At 38.5% G+C, this 22,069-nt stretch overlaps 1 protein-coding gene across 3 annotated transcripts in view; it reads left to right on the forward strand.

Moving 5' to 3' along the window:
- Nucleotides 1-14,087, forward strand: part of ngfa (nerve growth factor a (beta polypeptide)) — a 31,409-nt gene extending 17,322 nt beyond the window's left edge. For 2 of the 3 annotated variants that reach the window (XM_012876457.3, XM_021323542.2), the window contains exons 2-3: nucleotides 11,326-11,433; nucleotides 12,667-14,087. In XM_012876457.3, the coding sequence (XP_012731911.1) occupies nucleotides 12,678-13,541 (864 nt within the window). In that variant the 5' untranslated portion in view covers nucleotides 11,326-11,433; nucleotides 12,667-12,677 and the 3' untranslated portion in view covers nucleotides 13,542-14,087. Of the gene's footprint in view, nucleotides 1-2,946; nucleotides 3,012-11,325; nucleotides 11,434-12,666 lie in introns of all 3 variants that reach the window. The other variant, XM_036138219.1, reaches the window with a different exon arrangement.
- Nucleotides 14,088-22,069: the final 7,982 nt, after the last annotated feature.

Below are 22,069 nucleotides of genomic sequence, written 5' to 3' on the forward strand. Positions count from 1 at the left end.
ACATACTAATTAAGCTGTATTTATGCACATTACCAGAAGTGTAGTCTCAACAACACAGATGTCTTGAAAATGCTTAGGAGATACATTGTAGGATACAAACTGTCTTATAACGTTGTCTTTAAAGAGGTCTCTTTAAAACCTCTAAGGCAGGCAGAAATCATTTCTTCCCCATCTTAGTTAGGTTCTCATGGTGAGGGACACATAATCTAACCTTGAATAAGCAGACTTCTGGATTTCTATCAGACACATTGACTATGTAGCTTTCCTCAGAGACGAGACAAGGCACTCTCCACCTGCACACATGAACTTGAGCGGTTCAGAAATCTGTTCTCTGTTAGACACACAATCTGCTATGTACTCAGGAAATAACCTCTGGCTTATAACTGTGAGCAGTAGGTCAGATTCCAGGAGCAAAAAGTGGGAAGACAGATAAATGAGAGACAGGCAAAGTATGAAAGCAAAGACTGAAGACATTTCTTTTGAAGATTTTTTTTTTTTTTTACAATCCCTTGCTTTTATTTTCCACACTCTAAGGCTGCTCTGATTCTCTCAAGATGTCGCTCAAATACACTTTTGTTCACTTTTCTACAACTAAATATGTAAAAAAAAATGTAACTGATTGTTTATAATCATTACAAACCTTTCTCAACCTAATAATCAGAGTCTCAACTTCCTTTGTTGAAATAAGGACTTTATTGCATGAATTTATAATTGTTTTTGTTAGGGGCAATGAGATTGCAGAGACTGGACTGCAAAGTCGGTTACCATGGAAATTATTTAGAGTTGGTTAAAGAAAGCTGCGATAGACTGGCGACCTGTCCAGGGTGTATCCCACCTCTCGCCCATTGACAGCTGGAGATAGGCAGCAGCACCCCTCGCGACCCCACAAGGGATAGACATGTTAAAAAATGGATGGGTGGATGGTTAAAGAAAAATTTAACTTGCTTAAGAAGTACATTGGCAGAATACAGTTGAATTGAGAAGCCTTCAGATAAAATGTCACACCTGCGTGCTTAACTAGATGTCAGCAGAGATTCAAATAAAGATCCATCTTTTTGACATTTAATTGAAAAATACATTCTAAGGTCTGAAATCCAGTACCTGTGGGCTACAAAGTTTAGGAATGTTGTAGAGCCCCACACAGTAAATCCATCAAGTTAATACAAGTTGATGTACAGAACTGGTGTCACACTGTTTTTTTCTTCCTTTGGAGCGGTTTGACTCTATAGCACTTTGGATAGTAAATGTTGCTTTGTACTGCAGAAGTTGCATTCTTTGACATTTCAAAGGGGAATAAAGTGCTTTAGCAGGAAATGTGTGTCTGTCTAGTTGACACTGGTTGTCTCATTCTTCCGGTGTCCAGGACTTCATGGCAGAAAATGTAATGTTTCCAGTATTTCTGGTTCATAACAGGTCACTTGAGTCGCCCACCTTTTAAACAAAAAGACATGGGGATAAAGATTTAAACATGAAATATATTAAAATTCTCTTAAAATAGGTTTGTTATAGGCTCAATTACCAGGAGCCCATGAATCCAATGTCCTGACCATTGTGATGCACCCAAGTAAAGATTTTCAACAAACATACAGATTTACACGTTGACTTCCTTTGCATTCTCACCCAGTAGCAAACAGACTTTGATCACAAGCATTTGGCACTGACCATGTGTTACATGTCAGAAATCTGCTGAAGAATCACGGTAACAGAAATTCAAACATCAAAGCAAGGACCAGAGGCTGAGATTACATAATCTCAGGATGTGCTGCTGTTACCAAGCAGTAAATAAAGGATGCCTCCTAGGGCCAGACCTATCATTGTTGGTACCATAGCGACCACATGCTAGTGACTCACAATGTGTTTAACACAATGTAAAGTCATGGTTTAAAAAAAAATGTGTGATTCACATTCAATTTTTTAATACCTTATTACCAATTAAAATTGTTATAGCTACAAAATATTTGATACTGAAACTGGTGTTAACAGGTCTTATTTGGCTGTTTATGCCTGTTGCTATACACATTATTGAAATCAAAGAATCTTTATAGTTCATGAAAGTGATTTGCTTTAAATAAGATAAACTTATACATGATACATTTAGTACATAGCAATGGAAGTTGTGTTTTGACTTTTTTAAATACAAAAAGCTTGCTGAAATTCTCATCAGTGTGTTAGGAGTCAGAAAATCATTCATTTATCCAGCTTTACAGTATTGCCTTCCGTAACTCAACCAATATTTATTTGAGTTAACTGCATAGATAAATGCTATTTTCCAGATTGATTTATCATAATATTGTTTCATAGAAAGTTTATGTTCTTCTCTTTGGGAATCATCTACACATTATATAAATGCTCAAGTACCTGAATATTTTTTGACAAATGCATAACAAAAGTTTAGTCTAAGGCTTCTAAAGTGACCAATTTACGTATTAAATACGTAATTGATAAAGAAAATTATTTTGGAATGTATCCGTCCATCCTCTTCCGCTTACTATATGTAACTAAAAATGTACATGTTAAGAAAACACACTGAAGTTACATACAATTTAAATCTCAAGATTAATAAACAAATCCCAGAGACTACTTAGCTGACATTACCATATCAGCCTGAGGAGATGCTGAGGCTGGCTATGAAAAAATGATGACACTTTTAGCTGAAATCTCATTCATCTGGATCTGCCGCTGCACGTCTGTCAGGCTACATGTGTCTTTAATTTACTGTTGGCTTTTAAACCTACTCTTCCAGACTTTTCTATACAAAAAGGCATCACATAAACATCCATATAGTTTGAAGATATAATCCATTGAGCATGGAAGATACAATATTTTGTCTACTGGTTGCTCTCGTTTAACCATAAAGGCCTGTGACTAAATTTAGATGACTTTTTTTATCCAAGTTCTTTAGTCCATCCATCTTTCTATTTTCCAAACTCCCTTTGTCTTGTTCAGGGTTGTAAAAGTCTGGAGCCATTGCCAGCTGTCATCAGGCGATAAGGAGGGAACATCCATAACAGGTCAGCAGTCCATCACAGGAAAAGCAAAAACATGAGCCTCATCCAGACCATAGTTCCAAAATTAGCACTGAACTACCAACCGGCCTTTAAGGATTATTTTGTCGTTTACATCATGCAAGTCAATCCAGCAATGTTACAAGGTTGTGTGTGCTTTCACGACATGCAGCTGGGAATGTTGACTCGAAAGGCCGTGGTCTATAACTCATTAGCCCCGACACGACAACATGCGTGTGTATCGGGCATTTCTCCTGGTAATATCTAGCTGGGATATGACTCATTATTCCCATGGCAGCAGTCCAAACACATCCAATGCTTTATGCAAAGTTCTACCATCTGCATATTTTTTTTTCTGCTTTTGGTTCTGTGTATCACTGGAGGATCAAGTTGCACAACTCTCTGCCTGCACCTGCAGACTGCGCTGCTGCTAATTGTGTGTGTTTGTATCATATCACGACAGGCACTTTTACAAAACATGGCGGTCATAAAGCGTCAATGACAAGCCCCTCGTAAAGCAGCCTCTGTTCATTCATACATCCCATTAGATGTGAGCTACCATAAATAAAAATGGCTCGGCAGAGCCTGAAAGAATTGCAGAGTGTTACCCAGTTGGGTAAGTATAGACAGGAGTATTGCATATGAAATGTGGGCTGAATATCTGCCTCTCCAAGGAGTCAGATACACCTGCTGTTGTTTCGTTCTCTTCACAGTCATGACCACTTCTGAAGGAACTACCTTAAGCTGATGTGCAGTGATTTTTTTTGTTTACCTTAAGCTACTTAACTTCAACTGACAAATGGGAGTTAATGGCAATAACTTTTTTTGAATGACACATTGCGCTATTGCCATCACTCGTATATTTTTGCCTTACACTCCCTGTGACTATTTTGTTTGGCAGCTCCATGACACAAACGCACAAAGAAAACACCCAAAAATGGCAAAAAGGCTTCTCAGTCTTGAATTTTAGTGTTTTATTGGAGATCCTTACATCCTATTGTTTTTATTTTTTTTATTTTGTCTTACCTTTATTTCTCATGGCCGTCATGGCTACCTCCCAAAGTGGATTAGCGGTAAAACAAGGGTGCATCAACTTTGGCGCCCCATTCTGTGTTCAGAACAGCAGAACATACGTAGACTTACACTTATCTTTATTGTTATCCATCATCAAATACATGCTGTATCTGGAGGAGATTTTGTTTCAATGGTTCTGGAAAGAGGCAGTAAACAAAAACAATGGTGCCATTTCAAATTGCAACAAAATTAGCTCTAAAACAGGGAAAATGTGTATGAAAAATATAAATAATGTCCAAAATATTAAGAATACTACATGTTGCACTTTGTGAAATCATTGTGAAGCAGTTTTTTAGAAGTATCCTCTAAAGAAGGTCTTGCAAGCTCATATTTATTAAATAAATATCAATAAAATGAAGACATGTGTTTTTTTTAATAAGCAGTATGATATTGTAGTTGTGGTGGGATAGTAAATGGCTCCAGTTCTCTTCCCAAGTAGGTAATTGTGTTTTAATTTGTTAATCTTTGTGAAATGGGAATTGAATGCAAACATTGAATCTATATAATTTTATGCAAAACTAAGCATTTTATATGTTTTAAAAAATTATAATTGAGATTTTTAGCAAAGATGTTTATAATAGTTTTTTTTTTCTTTTTTTCCCAGGTGTTTGTTAAACAGAAATACTAAATCAGGTTTCCCTTTTGGTTTTACCTAAGTTTGTTTGAGATTCAGCTCCTGCACCTGAAGAAGGACACCTAGTGGTTATTCAGTGCTTTATATCAGATTATTAATTCTGAAAAACATTTCTTTACTATACTGTAGGCTGTCGATCCACTTGTCTAGAAACTATTTTAAATGTGTCAGAAGATATTCACAAGCAATAAAACAGCCTTTAAGGAAGCCTTGTGTCTATCGAAGAGACTTGTTCTTGCACTAGCATTGGACTCCATTACTTTTTCAGGGTCAGAACTTAGGTGTGAAAAAGATGGCATACCCAGGTGAAGAGTTGCAGTGGGAGTTCAAAATCCAGGGACATTTTCATATGTGAAAACCAGCATATTATCAGCAACAAGGGTTTAATAAATGTTTATAGCAATCTATTTTTCAGCATTCAAACAGTTGCGACACTGGCAAACAGTTTCTAGAGAAAAAACTGTAGGAATTGATAGGATACAAACCATCAGAAGTGCCTACTCACAGTTTATCACTGCAGATTTCACTAAAGTTTGTATAATTTCTTTTTTGAATTTTATTTAGTCTGAATTGGTGAGAAAACTCCTTTTTGCCTACTTGGAATGCTAGATTGAAGAGAAATTCCAAGTATAAACAGAAGGCCCCATACAGCCTTTGTTTTTGTAAGGTTGTGAAACTCAACTTTGTTGGATGATCACCGCAAAACAATGAATGAATGAATGAATAGCTTGCAAACAGTCCCAAAAAATCAATGTTCACACTTTAACAATGCTCAGCATTTGAAAAAAAAAAAAACACAATTGTTTGCACATTCTTAAAGATTTCATTGCACCTATTGTTATTAAAGATTTGTTTTAGCAGTATGGCAGCTCAGTAAAGGCCTATGCCTGGTTCCTAGAGCAGAGTGCTATAAAATAAGTGATATAGTTCAATTTGGGACTTTTAATGCTTGCATGCTTGCTTTTTATTCCTTTTAAATGTATAGAAAATTCCTTTTTCACAGAGAAAAACATTGTTTCTTAACATTACAATCATGAACACAACAATTGCACTTCTACACCCTAACAACAGGAAATATGGACCTGGAGCTCATCTCTAGCTTAATGTTATTTCAATATATAGAGCCTTGGATCCATATAAATTATTTTTCAGTTGCCATTTCAATTATTTATTACATTTTTACCTTACTAACTAAAGTAGTCCTGCAGTAACTATCCATTGATTATGACTCATATGTCTGAAGTTCTTTACAAGGAATGAGACAAAGAACTGCACAGTGAACGTTTTACTGAAACATTTGAAATTTGCAAATGAAAACACTCCTAATTTAGAGGTCACAAATGACCTTATTTTCTTGTAGGCTTTAAACAAAGAAATCACCATTTGATGAACATTAGTGTATAAAGCTTTAAACATCACTGGTATTGGTTTATTTATAAATAACCCATTTGAAATGTAAAACTTAGCAAAAGTGGACAAATATTGTCAGATTACTGGAAATATTTTTTTGTAAATTTCATGCAAACCTAGAAAAAATATTTTTGTGGCATGTTAAGCCTTTGAAAAACTGTTGTTAAAATGTTACCTTTTAACTAAGTCATTACATGGCATCACGTATGAACACTAACATTTATCTTCAGGTTGGCCGTTTTTTACCGTCTGCCTCTCATACCTTAAATGTGCGCACACCATATGGCATCGTGTTACGTGACAAAAACTGGATTTGCAGCAGCCTCTTGGTGATTGAACTGAATTTGCACGCCTGCTTATCCAACTGAGAATTCATTTCCAGAAATGAAAAGCTCTCATCACAAAGGACCGTGAAACACTAAATAGATAATAATTACAGCAGTAACATTTAATTTGAAATGAGGGCTTTTGTTTCCAATAAAACAATCCTCATAAGTCAGCCTAACTTATGTGAAAGGGAGCAAGCTGACCTGGCAGTCATCCCGCTCAGTGATTATTTCCAGTGGTTGACAGCGGGAGGAAATGCACTACACTGAGTTGTTGAGAGATTCAGGAGAACTGTTTACCTTTCTCACTTTTTCCTCTGCAAGCCTCCCTCTTCATCCTCTTCGCTCTTCCTCTCACCGCCTCTGCTGCTGTCAGTCTCTCCTTCTCACCCGCTCATAATCTGATGCTGTTGTCATCACGCCGACAGATGCGTGTGTTTTGTTTGAGCGGACCGTTGACACAACTCTCCTGCTCATCTTTTAACAGGGACTTGTTACTGATGAATAATGCATCCCACAGATAGAGGGAATCCGTCGCTTACGGTAAACTAGCCTCGAACTGATGGAAAGTGATGCTCGCCTTCCATGGTTTGGGCCACCTGGGTTTCCTTAACCTTTTGCCTCAGCCAAATGTTGTAATGTGACGCACCATGAGCGCAAGAGCCTCATCCGTAGATCTTTTTTGCTGACTGGCTGGCAAAACAAAAAAGTGCTGCCGGCAAACACTCTGTTGTGGGGTACCAGTAACACTGTGGCTGTGCTCCAATGCTGCTGGCTGAGTGATACATCTCTGTCTGAAGTGTTTCCGTCTCCTGCTTTCCAGGGCGTTTTTTATTATTATAACTATTATTTTATTTTAACAACCACGCAGCTGTGAAACCTGTGACTTTTCCCAAGTTACATAAACTTTGATCATTAGAGGGAACCCTTTCCAGCCTGAACAAGAGCTTGTTTATCCTGGTGGTGCCTTATCAAGCTTATGTCATTGTAGCATTTGAAAAGGAGAAATTACACAATGAAAGTGCTTTTGATTCACTGGCTGGCAAAGCATTGCATGGAGCCCATTGTGAAAAGGGAGTCTCCTCACTTTCCAGTAAACTACGCAGGCCCGCTTCTGCACAGAAATCATCCTTGGAGGCTCCCGCTTATTGTGTGATTCATGACAACCTATTAAACAACTGCTTTTTTGAATCACTGCGTGAGCCATGAATCACACGCAGTTGTTTCTGTTGCTGTAAGGGTTTTGGAATTCCTTTGTCATTATTTCGACACAAATAGCGTTCCTATTCTTTCAAGGCAAGGCAAGGCAAGGCAAGGCAAATTTATTTGTATAGCCCATTTCAGTACAGAGACAATGCAAAGTGCTTTACATGATTCAAATACAGGGGGAAAATACAGAATAAAAGCAAGTAAGAATAAAATGTGGATACAAAATAGAAAGGCATCAAGGCATCTCCCATTGTGTGGTGTACAAATGAATGATGCCTTTACAAGAAAGAAGAATAATTTAATTTGTGATAATGGGTATGGGATGTTACACTCAGCACAACTTTGAAAGTTATCATTTAAATTGTTGTGCCACATGTCATTGCAAATTTGACACCCGATAAAAATGAGTTCAAATAAGTAAATGTTGCTGAAATAAATAAAATAATAATATAGTCTCAGGTGAGCCGTAATATTTCTCAGTTTAAACATCTTTAGATATTTAACTAGTCTTTTTTTAGAAAGCAGGATTGGCTAACAAAGCTAGAAGACCTTGGTTCATACATGTCGCTCTTAAACTCCGACCAAAGGATTTAAATCAGATGCAAATATGAACTCTTACTGGTCATTGCACCACACGGTTTGATTTCTTTTGCTCTGCTCGGGATGTTTTAGGTGCTGAGTGAGCCGTTTTCAGCCAGCTTTCAACAGTGAGACTAAGAAGTGTGGAAAAGGTTGACAATAGTTCACTATTAAGAAAAAAAACGTATGTTTCTGCAAGTCTGTAAATGCAAAAAATAGAAAAGAAAAGGAAATCTTTTCCACATTTAAAAACAGAATCCCATGCTTTGCTGTAATCCACATTTGTTAGCCTGCGTACAGTATCATTGTGAGAGGGTCAGTCGTATAATCAGAAAACTTTTGAGCAAGTCCCGAGGTAATCCTATAACTCAGAGGTGTTCTGTAAACCTCTATGACCCCTGTGCTCCTGGGATGCAGTGTTTACGCTGGCTCCGCCGGCATTAAACACACACCACATATTTTTAACATTAGGATCCTCCAGGCTCACCTCGGGCTGTGTAAATAGCCGGCTGCCCGTCAGCCTGGATCTTTCAACTTGCTGCATGTTTGGACCACCTCCTGATGTGTATACTATGCGAAGCTGAGTGTGTTTGATTGTGTTTATTGAAGTCAAAAGATATCACTGTTTAATCATGTTGTCAAAACATGATTAAACACCCAAGATTACTTGATTGTTTTGCAGAAACAATGCAAACTGACCTTCCGAGTTTCAGTACATATTTACGTTGCTCAAGACATTAACAGAGTCGGAAGGAATTTGGATACCGATTCCTTGCAATTTAAAGTTATTCTTGAGGAAAATACTACAGGATATTTCCAAAGGAAAGCAACAGGATGTAAAGGCCTGAGACAGTGGTCAAGAGTTTTGACCACTAATCATTATTACCTTGGACTAAAAAACACTGTTTCTTTCATAATTGAAGTAGGGCGATAAATGTACTTAATTATTTAATTAAAAATTTAAATAAACTACTTTAATACATTTACACTAGAACTTTGCACAATTTTCTACATTACAATAACAAACTGCATTGTATTTTATTGGGAACTGCTTATTAAAGACCAATGTACAGCAGTGTATAGTTGTGAAGTGGAAGGGAAATCATACATGGTTCTTAAAATTAGTATATATATATATATATATATATATATATATATATATATATGGATATATATATATATAAAATATATGAAAAGTGTGACCGGCATTTGAATTCAGTCCCCTTTCTTATGATACCTCTAAATAAAATCCAGTGCAGCCATATCCCTTCTGAAGTTAACTTACTAGTAGAAAACACTGTGGAGAAGTTTAAATGAGGATTGGCTCTGAAATAATATCTTAAGTTTTCAACATATCACTGACCAGGATTCAACCTGTCATTCCAAAACAGCATGGCAGCAAAAAAAAAAAAAAAAAAAGAGTATAGCATGAGCCACGAATGGGACGCAGCGCACATGTGGAAGATCTGCCCTGGCCAGATGAGACCAAAACTGAAAACACTGCGAATGGCAGAAGACTAACTCTGCACGTTACTGTGAGTGGCATAAAGAGGACTACAAATGCACTTAATGCTTTTCTTATTTTTATTTGGGGGGAAAAGGGTAACTAAGTTGCTCTATGACAAAGTTCTGCTAAAATGCGCTGAAGGTGGTTGAAAATACAAAGGACCAGAACTCGCTGTATACCAATTCAGCCAAAAGGCCAAATTACTCACATTAAACATAAATTAGACACACAGAGAGTGCTGGCCCTGAATATTTTCGATTTCCTAAAAAGAAAAACAGCGCACCCATCATCAAGTTTTAAACTTTAGCACTTTTGTGTGCTTGTCATCTTTATTTGTATTCTTTATCTTCATTATCATCTTTATTCAAATGCGTGGCTGTAATGCGACAAAATCTGAAAAAGTCTTACCAGTTGTACCTAACTGCCTCGTCAATGACCAAATGGGGGAATTTTGGTTCAAAGAAGAAGAAAAAAGTCCTCATAGCCTTGAACAATATTAGCTTGTGGGAAAATTCCAGAGCAGGAGATTAAAATGCCAAATTTCTCCACTCTAGCCCAGTTAAGATTTCTGAAGGGAACAGAGCCAGTGACATTTTGATACGTCTCAGCTGCCTGTCTTTGCAAGCTGATGTACACGATGCAGGCAGTTCTAATACCTAATGGATCTTGCTGCATAGCAGAAGAAGATTTTCCAGAGGACCTCTGTGCCTCAGAAGGTGAAATTAAAAACACGAGTGTCCGTGTTTTTCCAAAGAAATATACCATTGACCACTAACTGCTTACAGAGCTTTGCTATATCCAACCAGAAGGCTGCAACCTTCACAACAAGGCAATAACATTAAACTTCTAGAGGTAAATATTTGCAGCACCCGTAAACTTTGTGGTATTCCAACACTGTCTCTGCAACAGCATGATGGATGCAACAAATGCAGCGTAGATAAGTCCTGACAGCTCAGCTTCAACTCACCCCGGTAACCTCCTGGATGTTTGCATGTGTGCAAGAAATACATTTGCAAACATCGCAATATCTAAATATGCAAACTATTCCTACAAATATCCACGCACGCATTCCTGCATGCACATGCATGGGCTGTATGCCGGTGGGGGGATGACAGCATTTGAATGCGTGTGTTCATTTCCTTTGAGCGGCGCAAGTTGAAAGCCTGTACGATAAATATAGGACGTAGCATTTAATGAGGTGTGAAATGCCACAGATACCAATGAAGTGATAAGTCTTAGCTTTACAAATTAAAAATCTGCGAGTGCGTGTACTTAGATTGCATTGGATCAATGTATGAAAATTGTACTTTTAGTTTTCCTGCTTTTCTAAATTCTATTCAGCTCTAGGCAGCTTGTTATTTTGAGGCCTAAATGTTGAAAAAGGTGACAACTAGGTTACTTATCCATGGTGTGTTTTGCTTTCGACTGAAAATTAATGATTGTAAGATTTAAGAGATTTAAAGATATAGACACAGTTGTTATGTAATTGTGCTATATTTGTTTAAAAATTCCAACTGAATTGTTCTCTTATTTTAAAAAAATCTAAATTTCCCTTCTTTATTCTGTGTATGTGTATCATAGAGCCGCCGTTCGGAGGGTCCAGATGGCAGGTATGAGGGGCCCAGACTTCGTTGGAGTTTGGCTCTAGAGTCCACAGGAGCTTCCACTTCAACCGGACACATTCCACAGGTACACATATACGCCTAGCACAGCGACACACACACAGCAAGACACAACAACAGCAGAGACAGAGCTGTTGTGGTGTTAGCCCAACAGTTCTAGCCTGCTGATTAAGTTCTCATCTCTGTCTATCTGTAAATTATGTATCCACATAAATAGTCTAGTCTAGTCTTAAAGTTCCTTGCAGATGCATTCAAACCCCTGGATCCTTTCCACATGGATCTATTTTACTGGGATTGTGACAAATCAACACAAAGTGCCGGACCACTGTGAAGCGGATGGAAAATCAGACATGGTTTTCGAATTGGTGTTGCACGATCAAACCTGATCAGTGTTGTTGTACCTCACCTTACATCTGCTATGTCCACCAAATGGCACATGGTAAACTGTAAACAGAACTGTGTTTTCAGCAATAACCATCTGCTTGCCACTTTTGCATAACGTCCTTGTTTGTGGAGTGCACAGATTATTCCACATCTGCTGTGCATCTCTTGAACGCTTCAAGAATTACAATAGGCCTCTTGGGTCCCTCCCTAGCCTGCCAGTTTAAGTGGACGGCCAAGACTTAGTAGGTGTGGAGTTGTCAAACACGCTTCGGCTTTACAACTTTATCCCTGACCTATCTGGTGCGTTTCTTGGTCTTCATGATGTGTTTGTTGTTCACCAGTGGTCTTTAACAAAATTAGAACCTCAGAACACCTGTACACACTTTTTCCATCAGTGTTTTTGTTTTGTGTCGATGTGTTATGTGTGCATCCAGAGCCAACATCTCACCTAATTGTCATTAGAGCTGCATAATGACAATAAACGTTTATTGACATATACTACTAAGAATTAAACAGGTGATTTAGATTTACTAATTAGGTCACTTCTAAAGGCATTGGATTTTATTCAAGTTTATCATAGTAAAAGGGCACAGGATCCTCATTTTTCTTTTTATTTTGTAAAACCTTTTTGAAATAGATAATTTTCCTTTCACTTCAAAATTATTTAGTATTTTTTGTTAGTCTAAGAAAAAACTAAAAATGAAATGCATAGTTTTTGGGTAGCACATGATGGAATAGAAAAAATGTTCAAGGGGGTTCAAATAAATAAATGTAATCCCTTTAATAAAATATATTAGAGACAGTTGTTAAATAAAAAGCTATATATTCTGATAAAATGCCTTTTAGGGGGGAAAAAAATATACGATCTCAGCAGTAATACATTTACAGTTAACCCGTTTTTGTATCTTTGACCCAGGACTTGTGCCCATGAGGTCGTCACCACTGGTCCTGCTGCTGCTGATTGGTGTCCAGGCTGTACTGAACATGGGAGGTGGATTGGCCCGAAGCCCTGGAGCAGCCAATCACAGAGCAGGGCAGCAGGAGACAGCAACAGCCAGGGGACACCTTTCTCAGGACCACACTTCAAAGCAGCATCAGAGGACCACCCATCACAGGACCAAGAGGTCACATCGCGCAGCCTCGAACATGCACAACAGGAGCCCCGTCATGGGGCGCTCTCCGGCAGGCTCCTCCGCAGACCCCTTCAGCCCAGTGGTGGACCCGAAGCTCTTCTCCAAGAGGCATTACCGTCCCTCGCCCCGCGTCGTCTTCAGCGAGGTGACCCCCTCGCACGACGTCCTGGACAGCGAGGATTATGACATTGAAGGGTCGAGGGGGGTGAGAGTAAAGCGCAGGGCGGGCTCACACACCATGCATCGAGGAGAGTACTCTGTGTGTGACAGCATAAACACCTGGGTGAAAAACAAGACAAGAGCCACAGACATATCTGGAAATGAAGTGACAGTACTCTCCAACGTTACAATCAACAACAAGGTAAAGAAACAGCTTTTTTACGAGACCACCTGCCGGTCCCCGACACACAGGGGCCCTGGAATCGCTCGCGGGGGGCGGCCTGGGGGACGGGGCGGAAAGCAGGGCTCCAAGTCGGGCAACTCGGGTTGTCTCGGCATTGACAGCCGCCACTGGAACTCCTACTGCACCAACACACACATATTTGTAAGCGCCCTGACCGTCTTCAAGGAACAGACAGCCTGGCGTTTCATCCGCATCAACGCTGCGTGCGTGTGCGTTCTCAGCCGGAAGTCTTGGGCAGGGAAACTGAAGCCCTGACAGAGGAGGACCCCTCTTCACCACTGGACTATGAAAGCAAATGCATTTCTGCGAAACAGCCACTGCAGCTTCCTTGCCAATTCTTCTAACACACACTCCCACTTATCACGGCATTCAGCAAACACACAAACGACACACACACACACACACATCCAAAGGCATTTCTTCATTCAGCTTCTTGTTCCCTAACCCTACCTCAGTCAAAGAAGTCCTAGTAGTTTTAAGTTATGAGAACCGCATGTCATATTTATGGTTTATACAGTCAAATATGAAAGTATATACAGTTTGTGTATAAATACAAAATGATTTCAAGTTTTTAAATATTGATGTTATTATTATTGTTGTTGTTGTTGTTGTGCTGTCCATGCTGTTATTTATTAAACACCTCAGTACTTGCATGCCTGGTTGTGCCTTTTTGATGCCTTTTGGACTTTGAGCCATTCTGCTATGACAATCATCGCCCACTTTTATTTACAGAGCGATGAAAAAAATATCTGCCTGCTTCTAGATTTCTCCCCTATTTTGCATTTTTGTCACAGTTAAATGTGTAAAGATCGTCAAACTGTTTTTTTATTGCAGAAAAAAAAGATACAAAACACTAATTCTAAACGAGGATTTTCCTTAGTAACTGGAAAAACAAACTAATCTGCCCTAAGGTTAAAAAGAAGTTGCCTAAAACTAACAACATGATTGTGCCTTGCTTGATGGCAATGGACAGTCAACAAAACGTTAAGACTATTATATCAGCGTTCGTGGATTGTCAACTCCTTGCAGAATTGTTTCAGTTTAGCCACTTGAGGTTCAGGTCAGGAAGTGATGGTTTATATTCCCCTTTAGGATTTTGTGGTAGAGAGCAGAACCTGTGGCTCCATCATTCCCAGAACGTCGTCCATAGCAAATCAGCCCCGGACCATCAGACTACAGTCACAGTGTTTGACCTTAAGATGTTTTCTTCTTTTTATAAAGCCAAATGCAGCAGTTGGCACACACTCTAAAAATTGCACTTCTTTCTCACAGAAGACTCCAACCCTCTCAGACTGATAGATCTTATTGACGCTGTTTCTCATCTCATCTGATTTTTTTTTGTAGATTGGGAAAGGATGATTTTTGTGACCATATAGCCTACTACTTGTTGTCTTGTGAAGGTCTAGCAGTATTCAGGCCTGTGAGTTGCTAATGGAATTGATCAAAAAATGAGGTTGACTACAGTTAATTCATAAATTAACATGGAGGGGGGGGGGGGGGTAAGTTTCAATACAGAGTCAGGTTAGTTTGTATAGGCTGAAATAAACCAGAAATTAAAAATGAATGCATTGATGTCATTGTATTTACAAAGATCATCCTTGTCTGATATTAACATTTGTTTGATGACAAACATTTAAGTGAGACAAAAAGTTAAAATTGACTAACTTCTTTGTTTCCAAACCCAAAAAGAAATGACAGTTGTCCACAGTACCTGCTGATTATCAAAGGTCGGGTAATGCAAACTCAAGTATAGCGTCTAAAAATGCACAGAGAAGATCAATTGAAAAATATAACCAAGTTTGTCCTTATGTGGTTATGTTTTCTTTTCAAAATTTTTATCTTTGTTTTTATATGAAATACGATTTAGCTTTCACATCCTCTGTTTAAGCAGCTGAAAAACTTCACCATTTTTAGAGTTATTTATTCAAAATAAACTTTTATTGGCAGAAAAGAATAGTCGACTAAAGATTTACACAGTCAGTCCAATAACTATTCAATCTGTGATTGGACATACATTACTAATTTAGTTGGAGCATGCATGCAAATTCATAGATTTAAGTATTTTTATACATTAAAAAGCTCACATAAACTTTTAAAATTTAGCAGATGCTTCCAAGGCCACTAGTCTAACATCAAAAATATGGTTATCTCTATCACAAAATGTTTTTTTCTTACTTTTTTAGAGACAATTATTGAATGGAAAAGTATTCTTCAAACAATAATTTCATTTATATGTTTATATTAAGAAAATAACCTCCCCTTAATAACAGAATGTTAATGTTAAAATTAAACTAGTGCCTCAGGAACCGGAGATGGCCATAAAAAGCACTTTAAATGTGAGGATTTCCACTCTATAAACTGTCCCTGAGAAATGGAAAATGTTTCACAGTGGAAGCCATTAAGGTCTGTAAGACGGGGGGAAAAAAACGTTCAGGTAAAACTGCTCATCTGTATGCAGCGAGACGTGTGAGCAGAGCAGCAGAGACACATTTTAAAGGGCTTATATGCAAAGAAATCAGAGCAGGATTTGACCTTATCTCAAAGGTAAACACTGAAATATCTAGATTAGATACAGTTGTTTTGGAAACGTACCCGAGGAACCTGGGCCGAGCAAATTAAAGGAAGGGGGCAAAGCTAAATAAGATTTTAAGAAGCGATATCTACACCAGGAGAGTAGTCCGGTGAATACTGAGTATCTGTAACAAACTGAAGAGAACAAAACTTTACACATGCAGCATTAACATTTATATACATACATAAATAAATACATACATACATACATACATACATACATACATACATACATACATATATAGTTTGTTTTTAAGTTTCTGTTTATAGGTAGATCTAAAATGTCATAATCTAGACAGGTTGCTGATTTACCAGTAAGATTTTAGACAACACTCTTTTAATTTGTTATGTGGGTTTGAACTTACATAAATCACATATTTTTTAACCTGTCTTCTACTGGTAAACTCATGTTTAACCAGGTTTTTGAATCATTTGAGTCCTTGCAACAGAACCACACGTTAGCCAGAGTTGGTTCACCATGTTTTATCAAGAAAGAGTATAACATTTAGGAATAAGCTTTAAGGGGATGCTGATTTCAATTTTCAACTGAAGGGCACCTGGAAACCATGCCAAAGAAACCAAAACCTGGTTTAATGACCTTGCTGGACCTAAACTCCAGAGAATCTGTAGATTGCTGTCAAGAGAAAGGTAGACAGAATCCTCAACAATACTAACAAATAAAGGTGTAGTATGAAAGCAACCAGGGGTTCCTCAACACCTCAGCAGCACCATAGGCCGGTTGCCTCCACGCCACCTTTGTGATATTCTAATTTGTCTAAGAACTTTGGGTTTTTGTGAGCAGTCAGCACTGATCATCAACATTAATTGCAATAAAAGCTTGACATGTATCACTCTGAATCTACTGAAACTATATGAATCTCACATTTTGAATTTAAATGCTAAACTTAACTTTTCAACAACGTTTTAATATATGGCGATGCAACTGTTTATTAGAAGAAGATTTTACGTTTCATTCACATAAAGCACATGTGTCAAACTCAAGGCCCGTGGGCCAAATCTGGCCCGTCAAGGCAATTTATCCGGCCCTCAAGAGCCAAAAAAGGCATATTATTTCATAAAGTAGAGGCATATGTCCTTTTAAATTGTGTAAAGTGGCTAAAACTGTGCCTCCTGTAGCAAATGTTGATTTTTTTAACTGTGTAGTAACAGTATCCTGCCACTAGATGCCATTTTTTCCACAACACTTTAAAACAACCCAGAAATGTCCAAAAAGAGAAAAAGTGATGCAAAATGATGAGAGTTTAAAATGCAACTTACCCCAATATCAATTTTTGTTTTACAGATAAACTGTATAAACTGGACCTAAGGGTGCTACTTTTATGTTACTGTGCATGTTTTATATTTCTATGTGAACTGGAAAGAATATTTGAAATCAAAAGTATCATTTATACACGTGCAACCGGCCCTTTTAATGACTTCATCAGAATCAGAATCAGAATCAAGTTTATTGCCAAGTAGGTTTGCACTTACAAGGAATTTGACTTGGTGTTGATGGTGCAGACAAAAAATAAAATAAAATAAAAAATAAAAAAATAAAATGGATATATATACAGAAGCTATATACACTCAGTAAACTGTGCGTTAATGTAACGCAGAACCTTCATGATGCCAAAGGGGCCCAATATAGAAATTAGTTTGACACCCCTGATGTAAAGCATCACTTTCTGATTAGACAATGCTGCCCTCTTGTGGTGAGAAACAGAATAGAGTTCCCTCCCTGGGTCTCCCACTGTGTTTTTTTCCCCTGACCTCTGCTTTCATCACCAGATGAAAGTTGGATTTTATTTGGGACATTTGTTTGTTTGTTTTTTCAGAAACAGACTCAAGATAACTTATTCGTTTGGCAGAAGCTGCAACAGCCATTGAGAGTTACTAACATAGCAAAGGCTCCTTAGGATCCCACAAAAGCAGCTGTAATGCTACACAAGGCATTAATGTTCGTGAAAAGAGGGAGATAAAGCAGAATTTACAGAAAAGATGTAAACGATTGGTTGTAGATTAAGTTCTATCATAAACTCTGTCACTGTTTCCATGTTCAAGGCTATTTTTATAACAATGTAACTAAGAAAACCCTCCTTTCATATCACAGAAATAATGACTTATTACTTAAACATACCTTCTTTACCTTTATTTTTGTACCATTGAACCAATCAGTGTTAAACATGATGGTGAATAAGTGGTTCACTTCCTGTGATGAATCATAGCCCTTCATCATATACAGCGTTCCACATGTTAATGGTCAATTTTATGCAAGGAAATGTCTAAGAAAAGTTGTTTCTTTAGGTTTAAATAAAAAAACATAATGGATTTCTATTAAATGCGGCCCATTTCAACTTTCTTTTCTTTCCGATGAGATTTCAAAGAAAAGTATTTGATGAAAGTTTCATTAAAATCCAGCCAATGTCCATATCCGTGCAGAGACACAGCTGTCTATCTCCAATGGTCATTGGCCGAGAGGCACACTCTGGACAGGTTGCCAGTTTATCACAGGGCAACACAGAGACAAACAGCCAAGCACACACACACACACACACACTCACGCCTAGGGGCAATATGGAGAGGCCTATTAACCTAAGACGGATGTTTTTGGACTGTGGGAGGAAGCCAGAGCACCAGGAGGGAACCCACACATGCACAGGGAGGACATGCAAACTCCATGAGGAAAGACCTCAGGCTGGGATCTGAACCCAGGCCCTTCTAGCTGCAAGGCAACGGTGCTACCAACCACACAGCCTAGATTTGTTAAAATGTCAAGCTATTTATAACACAAATTCAACTGGGGGATCTTCGAGCCACATCCATTTAAACATTGGAGCAGGAAAAACAGCAGAGATGCCCTTCTTATTAGGAAAAACAACGTACCTTTAGGGGCTTTTTAGTGGTTGGTAACAGTTGGGAACAAATGTCTCTGAATAATGTTGAATACAACCTGCAGATATAGATCTCAGAATCATGGAAATTCACTAAATGGGATCTATCTGACAATCTAAAGTAGGCTAAAAGACATCATAATGTAAGTCATCCTGCCCCGATACGAATATATATATATATAAAAAATAGGTTGGAAAGTTACAAAGTCTTTTGTGAGGCTTTGGTTCTCGAGTTAACCACAGTGAGAGTGATTAGGCACATATGGAGAAAATATAGAACAGAGAGGAACCTCTCCGGGAGTAGACACCAATCCAAAATACTACAAAACTCATCCAGAACAAAGTACCCAGAAACAACATCAAAAATACTGAAAAACTCACCTATCTTTTTTAAGGCTCAATAGCATAATTTTATTCTAAAGATTAGAAGATGTGCTTCTTAAAAACCCAAAAGGTTATTAGTTTGTGATAAGCTTAATACAAGCTTCATACAATACAATACAATACAATTTTATTCATTAAGTGTCTTAAAAATAACACGGTTGAGTAAACGCAAACAGGCTTAAACTGGAACCAACTGGACTTTCGCTCTGAATCAACCATGAGAAATAACAACATGGCAGAGGCAGAGGCAGAAAAACTTAGGATTAAGGTCACAGCGGCACTCTATAGTGCAAAAATGCCCACTTCGAACATCACGCCACAGGAATGTATGGCTGTTACATCCCTCAACAAAGACTGTAACATCACAATTCTGAAAGCAAAAGTCTGGTTGCCTCCGATTTAAGCCTGTTTGCTGTTGCGATGACCCGGATAAGGGAGAATTTGCACAGGCACTATTGAGCAAAGTGTTGTAGACTTAAAATACAAACGAATAAAATCAAACAGTGGAAGCAACAAAACAAATAATACCATAAAAGAATACGAACAATAAAAGCCAACATCTCAAACTGAGTAAAAAGCCAAAGCATAAAAAATTAGTTTTAATAGATCATATAAAAACAGGACACAAGTTGGCCTGTCTGGTCTGCAAAAGCAAATCGTTCCACAGCTTGGGGGCAGCGACTGAAAATGCACGGTCATCTCTTAAGCTCCCTTTTGACCTCATGACCACCAGCCGTAACTTATCTGCCGACCTGAGAGTGTCACAATCTCTAGAGCAGGGGTCACCAACATGGTGCCCGCGGGCACCAGGTAGCCACCAAGGGCCATATGTGGTGCCCTCAAGCCTGTTTAAAAAAAAACACAACCCTAAAGTAAACTGCATCTAAAATGTTATTTAAATTAGTTGCTCTTCCTTTTTTATCATACTTGTATTTACATAGATTTAAAAATGATAAAAGTATTAAACACATGTTTATATTACATAAAGTTAAGGTGAGCTCTGACTCATGTTTTGCTAAGGATTGTGGGATTCCTTATGGCTCCTTGGTGCCGGTAAGGTACATTGCGAGGTTCCTATGCTCTATAAGGGTGTTCAGATTGAGCCCTTCAGTTTCTTTTCATTTCACTCCTCAGCTCCTCTATATTTATTAGTTTCAGCTATTTCCCACTGCTCTCCTTTCACTCAGTCCCAGTTGTTTCTCATCCCTCTTGATTTTTCTACCTGTCTCATCTTCTGTTTATGTTCTCTCTGTTTCTCTGTTTTCCCCGCTGGCTCTTCTGCTTAGCCCCATGGACCTTTACGCCTCCTGCCACCCTGTTCCTCTGTGCTCTTTGCATCCAGTTCCTGTGAGTCCTGTTTGATCTTTTAAAATAGTTTTGTAAGTGTAATTTTTGTAATTATTAAACCTTTTGCCAATACCTCATCCTCCGTTGGGTCCTCCCTTAACTACACCATGACAGAGAGCATAAGGGAATTTACAGCTGGGGCAGGTCAGACAGATGCTGTGGGGTGTGACCATGGAGGCTTTCAAAAACTAAAAGAACTTTAAAATCCATCTGGGGGGGAAAAAAAGCCATGCAGCAGCAGTTTAAACCAACTGGAGTTGAGAGTGTGTGTGACTGCACTGCAGTAGTCTGAATGAGTCAAGATAAAAGCATGGATTAAAATCTCAGTGACATGACAGAAATGGTTTAACCCGGGTCGGTTATGTGAAATGAATTAAACTCAATTAAATTTTATTTATAGAGCAGCAATTCACAATCCATGTCATCTCAAGGCACTTTACAAAGTCAAATTCAATCAAATCCTCCAGACGGATTGGTCAAAAAGTTTCATATCTAAGGAAATTGAGTTTTGATAAGCAGCATTCACTCCTCCAGAAAGAGCGTAGAGCCCCAGTGGACTGCCGTCTGCATTGCCGATGGCTTTGCAGCAATTCCTCATACTGAGCATGCATGAAGCGACAGTAGAGAGGAATACTCCCCTTTAATAGGGAGGAAAACCTTCAGCAGAACCAGGCTCAGTGTCAACGTCTATCTGCCTCCACTGACTGGGGGTTAGAGAAGACAGAGTAGAGAAACAAAAAAGCACAGAAGTACACATTGAGCCAGGAATCCTCTCTATGTTATATGGTAATGGCAGATTATCTGCCTCCCCTGGATTATGTCACAGCTAACAGAACGCCAGACCAGGTGCATCTACTACGAAGAGAGAAAAGACAGAGAGAACAAAAAGTTAAATAACAACAAACAATGCAAATTGGAGAACAGTGGGAGAAATCATCAGAGTGAGGAAAACGGATCTTGATGTCCTAAACAGCACCTGAGATTAAACTTTAACTAAAAAGGTTGGACTTGACCACTGATTTAACCTGAGCATCAACCTTAAGGTCTCTCTCTCTAGCCTCCCACCCAGGTCCATTACTGTTTAACTAGGCCACCACCAGATGGCGGTACACTGACGCATTTTGAAAGTCTCCTTCACATCCAAAAGTATCCCAAAAGACTGCTGTTGGCTTATTGAACGAGAATGTCAAATACATCTGAAGTGGCTGAGAAGCTGAAGTAGATAGGGGTGAAGCAGCGAAAGCTATGATATAAATATGATCTCAGCACATTTGCAATAACTTCCATCTATTTCTTCTAAGGTATAAGTCAACTTGAAATATGTGCTATAAATGGTCCAGCCCCTCTATTTAGATCTAGCTATTCCCATACAGACTATGAATTATTTCCCCCCGCATACTTAGATCGACATAGCAACTGAACCACCATTAGCACAACAAACAAGCTGGGACCCATTGGTCTTATCAGCCTGTCCTTTAACTCTGGGCCACATCCAACCCAAACGTTCCTGTTCCCCGACCATCCTCCGCAATTCCTCCACTGGGTCTAAGAGCACAAACTTGCACTCTGAACTAAAATAGGTCCAGGGCA

Source organism: Fundulus heteroclitus, chromosome 1, assembly GCF_011125445.2.
Source record: "Fundulus heteroclitus isolate FHET01 chromosome 1, MU-UCD_Fhet_4.1, whole genome shotgun sequence".
Lineage (NCBI taxonomy): Eukaryota > Metazoa > Chordata > Actinopteri > Cyprinodontiformes > Fundulidae > Fundulus > Fundulus heteroclitus.